Here is a 12,403-nt window from a genome sequence, read left to right on the forward strand (position 1 = left end):
GCGACGGCGAAGGAGAGGGTAGCGGCACCTGATGGACGGAATGATAGTGGCAGCAATTCATTCCGTGGCATGCCCAGTGCAATGCTGAAAGCGGCGACCGCGCAGTTCCTTCGACCGCGGCAGATGCCGCTAGCTTAACCTACGACGAGCGCTTGTGACATTATCTGGGTACGCTAGGAAGCCTCGTTTCACCTCTTATCTTATTCTTGCTCCGTGGTGCTAGTGTAGAGGGGGATACAAACAGTGCACTATACGTATACGATACATCCTGCGCTATTTGATTGCTGCATTTCGGAGCTCCGCGCTTGCGCGGGTTTCTCACGGTGTTTGAGCCATCTGCTAAATCAAATGCTATAGCTGAATGAAGTGCCGATCCGTGTTTATTTAGTTGCACCTTTTAACACCGCTCTACCCAACGTTGGTTCCACCGGCAAACGAATTTCAATATGCAGCACGCACTGCGTCAAACGTATTATTTTTATTTACGCAAGTTCAATTTGTATTTAAACCCGCCGCGGTGGCTCAGTGGCTGAGGTGTTGTGCTGCTGAGCACGAGGACGCGTGTTCGATTCCCGGCCGGGGTGGCCGCTTTTCTGGTGGAGGAGAAAAGCGAGAGCGCCCGTGTGTACGAGATTTTGGCGCACGTTACAGATCCCCAGGTGGTCAAAATTAATCCGGAGCCCTGCACTACGGCGCGCCTCATCGCCTGTGTAGCGTCGGTGCGTTAAACCCCACAATCAATCAATCAATCAAGCAATCAATCAATCAATCAATCAATCAGTCAGTCAGTCTGTACAGGCATTTGTACAGTCTGTCTGTCTGTCTGTCTGTCTGTCTGTCTGTCTGTCTGTGTCTGTCTGTCTGTCTGTCTGTCTGTCTGTCTGTCTGAGAAACAACCATGCCCTTGCGCTCAACTAGCTTCCGATTTCGTTTTAGAATAAACGTGTGTCAGCATGGCTACTTGCACGTGCGGCTCTTATCGAAAGCGACGAGCCAGTCCAATCTTGCGCAGCTCGAAAAAATGGGCGTTAGATGTGAAGAATGGCTGGTCCCGAAACTTGCTTCTTGTTCAGCTGCGCAGTGGCATTGAACTGCGCAACTGCGCAGATTTATAGCGTCGCTTCACTGTACAGGCATTTGACCTAAAGACAAGCCATACTCCCGAACCGTGTGCAATGCTAGCGCATGCGCGGATATTGCGAACCTGCCAGCCGGGTGACGCTTCGTGTATTCGTGTATCGGAGGCTGTGCGCTCCGTTGTTCGTATTTCTTTGTACCCCCCCCCCCCCTTGTACATTTCGCTGTTTAAACAATTATTGTAGCTATGCAAGAGCTCACTCCTCTCTCGCCTTACAACGGTTACGCCATCCGGACCAGCCTTTTTAGATTTACCTTGCACAAGCTGGCACTGCCTCGTCCCATACTTCAACGAATGTTTTTATTTGGCAGGAAAGCAGTTTGAAACTGTTAGAACGGCATGTTCGGCTGCCACCCGGGAGAATGTCTTTCTCCACGTTCTTTCTTTTAAGCATAAAAAAATAATTGTTTAAACAAGGTTGGATGGTGAAATCTCTCCCCTCTCCATCCTATCTCCTTTCTCTCTCCCTCCTCTCTTTCTCATCTCCCTCTCCATCCTATCTCCTTTCTCTCTCCCTCTCTCTCTTCCTTTCTCCCTCCTCTCTTTCTCATCTCCCTCTCCATCCTATCTCCTTTCTCTCTCCCTCCTCTCTTTCTCATCTCTCCCTCCTCTCTCTCGTTTCTCTATCTCCTCTCTCTCCTCTCTCTCTGCACTCTCTCTTCTCTCTCTCCTCTCTGTCTATCCTATCTCCTTTCTCTCTGCTCTCTCTCTTTCCTCTCTCTCTATCCTATCTCCTTTCTCTCTGCTCTCTCTCTTTCCTCTCTATCTATCCTATCTCCTTTCTCTCCTCTCTCTCTCTCTCCCTCCTCTCTCTCTATCCTATCTCCTTTCTCTCTGCTCTCTCTCTCTTTCCTCTCTCTCTATCCTATCTCCTTTCTCTCCTCTCTCTCTCCCTCCTCTCTCTCTATCCTATCTCCTTTCTCTCTTTTCTCTCTACTCTTCTCTCTCTCTCTATGCTTCTGCGTGTGCGAGTCTGTGCATATGTGTCCACGCGCGAATGTGGTGTACACGTGTGCGTGGGTGTGTGCGTGTGCACGCGCTTGCCGCAGATAAACGGGTGAGCAATCGCTCACATAGTTTTCTTCTCCCCCGTTACGCCCGCGAAAGTGACGAGAGGTTCAAGTCACCATGTTTCTGTCGTCGTCACCATGCCGCCGCGTCTCCGCTAGCATGCAAACAATGAGAGAAGGTGAACACGCTAGCGGTCAACGAACTGCACTTTGATTGCCCTCTGCGGCAGCCGAGGCGAAGTGGGTCGGGAGATCGATAGGACAGAGGCGCGCAAAAGTATGCTGCATAGACCTTCCTCTCGTGCTGGGTTGGGACTTCACCGCTGCAGTTAAAGAAGCCATGAAGAGAAATACAACAGTGTTCAATTTGCAAGAACTAGCATTTGGTAACTCCCTCAGCTGTATTGCAGCTACGAAAAACGTCTTTTTGGCCGAAAGAAAAACGCGAGTAATATTTTAAAACGTTTGAATTTCGCGCTATATGACGTCCGTAGTGGCACAATACATTGAAACGTTACAAAGGTCGTTAAATGTGTTATGACTGCGCGTTATCGTTCTAGTGATAAGATCAAACGAAACTAGAGGTCTCCAGTACAATCGCGCATCAAGTTTCGTGGCTGTGTCTTTGCAACCGCCAATAGCACAAACAGGGTTCTGTGACATCGTCGTGACTTCGCCAGAAAGTGGCCGGGGACTCGCCTCTGCGACATCTGCTTCATTCAGTGTCTAGATTATTTGTTTGAAGTTCGCAATAAAATTGTCGTCATTGAAATTGGGACTAAGGATTCCTTTTATTGAATGATCCAAATTTGTGTTTTGTCTTTACAGCCCCTTAGAGCAAGGAAATCAAAATGTGCTAGTGGTTTAGATTTTCCTTTTGTTTTCAGTTGTTGCCGCAGCTTCGAAGTTTTACATTATTGCTTTTTTCTCGTAAAATGCTGTCGTGAATGAACCACGAAACCGAGAGAGAGAGAGAGAGAGAGAGAGAGAGAGAGAGAGAGAGAGAGAGAGAGAGAGAGAGAGAGAGAGAGCGCCGGGCGAGCTGCAAACTGTGGTTTAAGCGATCATCCCACCTGAATTTTTTTTCTTAATTTCTGTGGGAGCTAGTCCGAACCCTTACGTCATTAATTTTACTTAAGTCCTTATGGCGTGTAATACGAAAAACCGGGTTCCATTCGTCTTTTCTACTCTATTTCCGCATTCATTTTTCCTGGTTGGAAGTGTTTTTACCTTGCCGTCGTTGCGCTATGCTTCTTTTTTCACAGATACGGCCTTAAATATGGCATCGTCGTTTTTGTGAGGGTGTAATATTCCGCCAGGATATCATCGAAACGTTGTGCAATTGGAATACTGTAAACAGAATGTTGTTGTATGACGTATTCCGTGTGAAATGTCGCTGTTGCGCGGGCATTTGATGACGATAATGGTGGTTGTAGTAGTAGTAGTAAACGTTTATTGGAGCAAAGGGGAAAGGGGAAAGGGTGGTGGTGAAGCGTCCCTAGTCCAGGATGCCTCTCTACCGGGCCGACTCAATGGCCCGAGAAACCAAGGCCCTCTGCCGGGCCGGGTCCGGGCTGGTCAGCTCAGTCTCCCACTGCTCCGGGGTGGGGAAGGGGGGTGGGTTAGGGGAGTGGGGACAGGAGTATACGAGGTGGAATGTGGTGAGTGGGGTGTCGCAGTGTTGGCATTGACGGGGGTAGATAGTGGGTGCGATCTGCTGGAGGATGACGTGATTGTAAAAGGTACCGGTCTGAAGGCGACGATAGATTATGGCTTGCTGGTTGGTTAAGGAGTGGTGGGGAGGGGGGAGACCCGGCGAGTAAGGGTGTAGTGGGACAGAAGGGCATTGTACGTGTTATCAAGAGGAATTTGGAGGAGGTCGTCGTTCGTGCGGGGTGATGGGATCACTTGACCATCGGTGGAGAATGCCCGGAAGTGCAGAGCTCGGGCGGCGGCGTGGGCCGCTTCATTCCCCGGAAGGCCGGAGTGTCCGGGAGTCCAGACGATCGTAATGGTGGTCTCGTCAGGTAGACGCTGGAGGAGTGGAACGGCCTGGGGTGGGGCTAGACCTGCCTGGTAGAGGCGGCATGCCTGCTGTGAGTCGGAGACTACAGTGATGTGCGGATGCTTGGCATGGGTGGTGGCTGCGAAGGCGATTGCCAGAGCTTCTGCCGTCTGTATTTTGTTGGTGTGCGTGGTGACAGCCGTGGAGATTCGGCCAGCGTGATTTAGGGTGACCAAAGTTGTGCGTCGAGCGCAGGAGTCATAGGCGACGTCAGTGTAACGGACCTGGGAGTCATCCGCTAGCTTCTTCATGAGATAGCGGACCCGCGCTTCCCGACGGCCTCTGTTGAAGGTGGGATGCATATGTCGTGGTATGGGGGAAACGTGGATACGGTGCTTGATGGTAGTTGGGAGGCGTTGTGGTCGGTCTTGATTTAGCGGTGCAGGGTAGCCGAGCGTGCGGTTGGATTTTAGTTGCGCAAGACCATGTGGGCCGAAGAGCGGAAGGAGAGTAGTCAGATAAGATATGGAAAGGTAGATACTAAAATCGATGAGCAAGAACAAACGGTAAAATCAAACACAATGAGGATGGCTGGTGTAAAGGGCCGGGTCGCCAGTATGCGTGATACGAAATTAGGCGTAAATATTTAACATCGGCAAGAAACATGAAAGGTGCGCTAATGGGAAATGATAGGGTTCACTCAGGAATTATGGTGGTTGAATTGCAATGTGGCGTGGCAGGGGGCGGCAGTACGTTAGATGGGCGGATGAGATCAAGAAGTTTGCGGGGATAAATTAGTCACAGTTAGCACAGGACCGGGATAATTGGAGATCTATTGGAGAGGCCTTTGCCCTGCAGTAGGCATAGACAGGCTGATGATGATGATGGTGATTGGAATGGGCAGTCTGTGTTGTGGTGGGGAGTGTCTGCGTCTTGGGTTTGGACTTGCTGGTTTACTTCTGATGCCGCTGGCTCGTTGTGACGACGCCCCTCGCCGTTGTACGAAAGCAATGCGGAGATTAGTGTTAGAGCCGGAGAAGGAGGAGAAAGGCGAGCTGGAAGGTCGAGGGACTAACCTGGTGTAGAACCCGGTTTGCTACGCGGCACTGAAAAACGGGTGTTCAGGGGATGAAAGAGAGGGCAGGGACACAAAGGGACACAGAATATACGGGAAGCTGTGCGGCTCGAAAGGAGGAGTTCGTTGAAATGTGGGGCCCACGACTTTGCCGTGCTTTGTCCTTGAGTGGTAAACGCGGTGCGTGTGTTTGTGACCGAGGTTCACAAAATACACTTTTCGACTCGTTGCGGTGTTTTAAAACGCTGAGTTGCTGTGTTTGGCAGCGAGACAGCGAGCCTCGGTAATGGAACGGTCGCCATGCAAGTTGCGGCCTGCGCTGCGGCGCCGCGTCCTTCTTCAGGCCGCGCCGGATAGCACGACTGGTTACAGCAGCTTGCGAATAACAGTTTGTGTGTGTGTGTGTGTGTGTGTGTGTGTGTGTGTGTGTGTGTGTGTGTGTGTGTGTGTGTGTGTGTGTCTGTGTCTGTGTCTGTGTCTGTGTCTGTGTCTGTGTCTGTGTGTGCGTGTGTGTGTGTGCGTGCGTGTGCGTGCGTGCGTGCGTGCGTGCGCGCGCGCGCGCGCGTGTGTGTGTGTGTGTGTGTGTGTGTGTGTGTGTGTGTGTGTGTGTGTGTGTGTGTGTGTGTGTGTGAGTGAGTGAGTGAGAGAGAGAGAGAAGTGAAATTTAATGCCGATAGTGAGGTGGTAAACATAGTAGCGCTACTCAAATTACCACGGGGGTGGGCGTGCACCTCGCGTATTGAAGCGGGGGGGGCTGGTGGGACGCAACGACCGTCAACCTCACGTTGTGCAACTTTTGCTGTGACTCTACACACGTTCGTACAACGCAGCCTAGGATTACAAAAAATAGTTTCAGCATGCGAATGGTAAGGAACCATCTCATAATTGCCGAGCCTTCAAATGTGATAATTTTAACAGCAGTTTTGTTGTCAGTGTTGCATACAGCCGCAACACAATATAAGAAGTTAGTAAAGGGTGCGGTTATAGCACTTTGCGATACTCTTAAAAACACTTTTACGAAAGGCTATTTCAGTGTTCTATGCATTCAAAACTGATTGAAAAGTGCACTGGCCCCCCAAAATTGCTGCAAACATGTCTGTTTAGCTCCTAAGACGACGTATTAAATGCCGTTAACTGCTCCAAATCAAGGGTCTTCTGCTCCAAAAGCAACATTTTGCTGCTCCAAAAACTGCTCCTACATCCGTTTCAGCTGTCTCACAACTGAATACTGAAAATACTTGAAATTTCGAGGGCCGTATTATAAGCCAGTACCAAAAACATTTGGCAGGCATTCTCCGATAATGAATGGCAGCCTACCATTGTCCTTGAACATGAAAGTGTATGACAGCTGCATCTTACCGGTACTCACCTACGGGGCAAAAACTTGGACGCTCACTAAGAGGGTTCAACTTAAATTGAAGACGACTCAGCGAGCAATGGAACGGAAGGTGTAACTTTAAGGGACAAAAAGAGAGCGGAGTGGGTCGGGAACAAACTCGTGTTAAGGACATATTAGAAAAAATTAAGAAGAAGAAATGGACGTGGGCAGGGGATGTAATGCGAAGGCAAGATAACCGCTGCTCATTAAGGGTAACAGAGCGGATCCGTAGAGAAGGCAAGCGTGGCAGGGGGCGGCAGAAAGTTAGGTGGGCAGATGAGATCAGGAAGCTTGCGGGGATATATTGGTCGCAGTTGCAGCAGGACCGAGATAATTGGAAATTCGTGGGAGAGGCCTTTGCCGTGCAGTGGGCGTAGACAGGCTGGTGATGTGATGATGGCGCACAGTACTCATTGTGTAGTAAAACTCTCTAATATGTCGCGTATTCCTGAACCGCAGGCTCGGCCCTTCATCCGCGTGCGGCACGACATCGACCCGGACCAGGTGTCGGGCGTGCTGGTGCACGAGTGGCTCTTCTCGGCGCCGCGCATCGCGCTGGTGCTCATCTCGCACGTGGGGCCCCTGGGCGGCTGGGCCGACGCCAGGCGGCTCGGAGAGTTCCGTCGCGGTCTTCTGCGCGCGGCGAACGCGACGCCCATGTGGCTGCTCACCAACGGCTTCAACACGGGCATCGCCAAGGAGGTGGGCGACGCCGTGAGCCACGAGCTGCGCCGCCGCCAGGCGCTGCGCTGCCACAAGCACCCCAACAGGACCCGAGCCACGCTGCCGCCGCTCCGCCTGCTGGGCATCGTCCGCGAGGACATGCTGGCCGGCGCCGAACTGCTCGACGGACGGGTACGCACGTCGGGCCCTTTTATAAGGCCGTGTAGATTAGTATGAAACTCTATGGTATACGGGGCAGAGTTCTTCAACGTATGCCTGTTGCGAAACTCCCCGTAGGTCCTGTGTATCAAGAAAGGCGGTTCATGGTTGACCCCTTGCCTTGGGGGTTAGCCGGAACAACGAAACTGCCCGGTCATCTGTCAACAGCAAGTTGATGTAGTACTCTCTTAAACTTGTAGATGTGGCCGTTACTTGTAAATTAAATGCCATAAAACCGTTGGTAAACATAACATAATTTAACGTTTACTTACATCAAAAGCCAATTCTAATAATGTGTGTTATGGAGCAAACGTTCAGGGAAGTTCACTCTTTAACCCCCCGTTGCTGCGTCCATGCCCTTTCTGTTCAGCTGCTACGAAGCAGAGATGCTCGCATGGCTTGGATTCTGAAGCGGAGTTTCGCTACTTGTATGTGTTGAAGAACTCTGCATGGTACTGGAGGGTTGGTTATGAAGCTGAAGGCCTGGGGTGGGGATTTGGTGAAAGGACCCGAAGATGAACTTGGTTGGAAACTGGACGTTGCCCCGACACATCATTTTAGTCGACCCGAACACATCCAGTTTTAGTTTTTCCCTCAGCCGCGGTGACAAGGGTTGTACATGAAGGGTTATGCGTCTTCTTGAACCGCCGAGATTGCGAACAGAAAACTCGCTGCCGTAGCAAACATCTTTGTGAGCAACTTTCCGCTAACATTGGGTATTCAGACGCTGGGCCCCGGGACACAACTAGGAGAAAATTTTGTTGCATTCACCGTGGTCACCTGGAAGCTGGCGAGGTAGCCGGTAAATAAACTAATCGCAATCATAACTTCGGTCCGTTGTTCACTTTCTCTTATCTCTCGTTTGCCCCTTTTCTTCACTGTCCGTCCGCTGTGTCGGGCGTTTACAGCAGAGCGAGGTGCAGATCGAGAACGAAGGCAACCGGCCCGACGAGGGCAAGTACGAGCTGAACCCGGACCACTCCAACTACGTGCTGGTGCGCGACGACACGGTCAACCGCACGGGGCTCAACCAGTTCGTGATGCGCCTCGAGCAGAGGTTCATCAAGCTCTCCGACCAGCAAGGTATACCTGCCTTCGCGCGTTACTGCTCGCCGAGCACTTTTCACCGAACTGTGCGCAGTTAAAGTCGTAACTGAGCTGTGTGGACTCGTGAACCATTCAACTGTTTATGGTGTTCCTTTAACACACGCTCGACTAAATCCCGTACTACATTGCGTCCCTTTCCTGTGCGAAATTCTGCGTATCCCCCGTCGGGCGAATATGCGCGCTTACGAAATTCGCAGCGCCTTCTACACTGCCTGCGAACTTTGCGGTTTTCGCATTTCAGACGCGCGTAGTTTGCAGACCTTCCGTCTATCGCGAGCGAAGCACTTTGTTCTTCTGAAAAGAAACCATGTTACCTTTTAGACAGCACTAAGGTTTGATGTTAAGGCTATTGCTCTAGGTACATTGTTGAACGGATAATTCTGAATTTCTTGGTTTGTGTCTGTGAACGTGCGTACAACGCTCTCCGTTCAAGAACGTACGCGTGGTCTACAGTTTTTCTGACTGACGTTCACCTAGCTGTGTTCGTTATTGTCTGGTCCACTCTGCGGGAGCGACTTCGGCCAGAAAAGTTTGGCCGCCCCGAAACATTCGGAAATTTGCCTTATCTGCGAAGTACGTGTATCTGCTGCTCGATCGGCGCCGCAGCATTGATTTCGCAGGTAAATTCGCACCGTGTAGCACGCGCGTTTCGGCACAGCCTGTCAGCGCATAGTTATGATTTCCGGAATTCGGGTCGCCTTCTGACGGACGCGCGACCTCGGGGCTCCGGGCGATCGCATTAAGCGACCCCACGTGCGGCTGCTCCCATCTCTGTCGCCTCCGAACAAACAACTCCGAAATGGGACCGTTTCCTCCTAATGGACGCGGCTTTCCGACATTACCCACGTGAATAAAAGACGCACAATGATGAACATTCTCCCCTCCTGAGGATATTACGGGCGGGGTTGTGCTTTCGCTCTCAGCACACTGAGATTAATGTCGGCTTCGAGTGGCCCCAGTATAGCAATCAAATAACGGCGTTTCGGCGACCCAGTGACCTGCGTGCAAATGATTGCCCGTGTTCCTGCTTGCCGTATTCCTGCTTGCCGTATGTACGCTTAGAGTTGAGGTGCATTGAAGGAACAATGGGGGGAGTCACGGAGGGGAGCCTTGACAACGGAAGGTGTTTAACCATGCTCCTGTGATGAGTTACATGAGTTTGACGCAAAGATAAAAGCACGTACACTGTGAGAAAAAAACAGGGGAGTGTTATTCTGCTTGGTCACTATACAGCCATTATTGGTTCGGTCGTAGACACGCGGTTACATTGGGAGAACATGACAAATGAATTATAACACGGTGCTGTGTTTGCATGAACAGAATAAATAATGATCGAATTATTTGCGCTCGTAGCGACAAAATATTGCTGCACGCTACGAATAACGGTGTTCCGGACCAAGAAGCTTTGGGTGGTTCTTATTTTGGTTTTCGGATCACGACCCGCGTTATACGCCTCGAGCGCGGCCTGTAGGGGCGCCACTGAAATCCCCCTAGCGGCCCGTTTCGAAAGCAGGCGCGGGAGTCCCCGGCCCGCTCCCCCCTGTCGCCGTTGCTTTTGGGGCTCGTTCAAGACAGCGATTTACCATTTGTCCGCGTTCGAAATACCGAATAACGCGGAGCAGGCACTTTGTTTGCAAGCGTGGTGTGTTCGCGAGAGTATAAACGTTTATGACGCGATCTTAGTAAGATGTATATGAGCGCCGGGCGAGTGTCACAGGCCGGCGTCCCGAAGCCAGCATTTGCATGCAGCTGATTGCAATTCCGCTGCCCTGAAATTTAGTGGCAGTGTCTCCGTAAGCAGTGTTTCCTCCGATGGTCATGTAGCGGCCATACACACTATGATGTAAATCGACTTTGTGCACTTAGAAATCCAGCGGAGCACTCATACCCGACAGCACGCAAGTTACGCCTGCAAATATCATATATCAGATATTGATCAGTACCATGAACAAGCCAATGCGGCATAAATTTCACAAACATTGTACCAAAGAAGTACGATGGATAATGCAAAATTGCACTCCGGAGTCAGCACACGAGGACAAATTTAATGCTGTGTCGTCTTGTCCCGAGGTGAGCGCTCGCAAAGATTCATCTGTTACATTTATCCTCCACAGAAGCTCAAAGATGGGCTTGTAGAGAAATTCGCGTCCGTGACCAAACTCTTCTTCAAAACATCGTCATATGACACAGGGATACTGCAGAATCTAGCATAAACCGAAATCAGAGACTTGTCAGATACGACACTCTTTCAACAATCCCGTGTGTACGAGATTTCGGCGCACGTAAAGGATCTCCAGGTGGTCAAAATTAATCCGGAGCCCTCCACTACGGCGTGCCTCATCGTCTCCGTTTCGTCGGAGCGTTAAACCCTGCAATCAATCAATCAACCAACTCTTCCAACGACACCTCGTATCGCTTGTAAGCTGCCTACCTTGTATTCTTCAAAAAATACGTCCGCCGAGTGATCAGCCGTTCTTTGAAGGCGAAAAACAAACAAAAAGTGAACACGCAGCTTGTGTGTGTGATTACTAAAACGTTCATTCGCTGATTTCGCTCTGCATTTGTAAACAACGATAGTTGAGCGTCCTCGTCCCCCCCCCCCCCCTTCCCCATGTATAGCGAAATAGTGCATTTCGCCTCTAGTTGGTCTGGTGAAACAAACAAACGTCTTTAGCATTTCAGAGGCTGCACTCGTTTTTTTTTTTAATTCCCGTACGACTATTCTATTTATTCCTGACTTGCAGACCATTCATTTTCCCGTGGTTTCATTAACATATACCTTGGTTCTTACTATAAGGCATGAGTGGGCATATATCTGACAATGCACAGTCTTCGAATGTACTTAACATTTTCGCGTGGCTTATACTCCCATAAAATTCACAAGTTTTTGTCAGCTATTGGGTTAACACATCCCCGAAACATATTTTTCTACGACGTACATATTCGAAGCAAAGCCGAATTTGTTGTCTGCGCTGCAAAACGAACCAACCTCTTACAGTGCCAATATCAGGTCTAAACGAGGCGACAATAAATAGAATTCACTTGTTCTGACGTGTTCGAAGGTGACAGCGGTGATATGCTGCTGCCGTCGCCGACGCCCGCAAGAGCGGCCAAGAAGCGCGCAGAACCGCCTCCCCGGGCAGCTCTTGTTGGCGTTACAGCGCTCTACCAAGACGCAGCTGTTTTTTTAAGTGCCCTAATCGTGCAGTTAGCTTACAGACGTCACCATAACAAGTTGTTTAGTGCGCCGAAAGGCAAAGAGAAGCGAAAGAGAACCAAAACACTGCATGACCACCTATCAGCAACGCAGCGCTAATCCCGCAAACGGCGCGGAGAAGCGGCGGCAGGCGGCGCAGCGATCGCGAATCTCGAGGCGTATAGGTTCAGAAGTTCGGCCTTCAGACGGCGCGGAAGTTTAAGAAGGATCGTCAGTCTTCGGGGATTTATTCGCCGTGAAACATACTGCTGCGCTGCGGGCGGTGATCGGTTCCAAGAGGGATTTATAGCATCATTCGTCACCCGCCGCGCTGGCTCAGTGGCTAAGGCGTTGTGCTGCTGAGCACGAGGAAGCGGGTTCGATTCGCGGCCGCGGCGGCCGCTTTTCTGATGGAGGCTGAAAGCGAAAACGCCCGTGTGTACGAGATTTCGGCGCACGTTAAAGATCCCCAGGCGGTCAAAATTAATCCGGAGCCCCCCACCACGGCGAGCCTCATCGGATGCGTTGCGTCGGCGCGTTAAACCCTACAATCAAATAAAAAATTAAAGCATTATTTGTCGCTCGGCTTCCTAATTATTTTTGTCCGACATC

General features: G+C 50.7%; 1 protein-coding gene across 2 annotated transcripts in view; it reads left to right on the forward strand.

Annotated features, from left to right (window-relative positions):
* Positions 1-12,403, forward strand: part of LOC144175761 (transient receptor potential cation channel subfamily M member-like 2) — a 187,892-nt gene that overhangs the window by 74,244 nt on the left and 101,245 nt on the right. For both annotated transcript variants that reach the window (XM_077704778.1, XM_077704777.1), the window contains exons 3-4: positions 7,066-7,461; positions 8,397-8,571. In XM_077704778.1, the coding sequence (XP_077560904.1) occupies positions 7,066-7,461; positions 8,397-8,571 (571 nt within the window). The remainder of the gene's footprint in view (positions 1-7,065; positions 7,462-8,396; positions 8,572-12,403) is intronic.

The sequence above is a fragment of the Haemaphysalis longicornis genome, unplaced genomic scaffold, assembly GCF_048455015.1.
Source record: "Haemaphysalis longicornis isolate Haplotype H1 unplaced genomic scaffold, Haemaphysalis longicornis Haplotype H1 scaffold_3, whole genome shotgun sequence".
Taxonomy (NCBI): Eukaryota; Metazoa; Arthropoda; class Arachnida; order Ixodida; family Ixodidae; genus Haemaphysalis; species Haemaphysalis longicornis.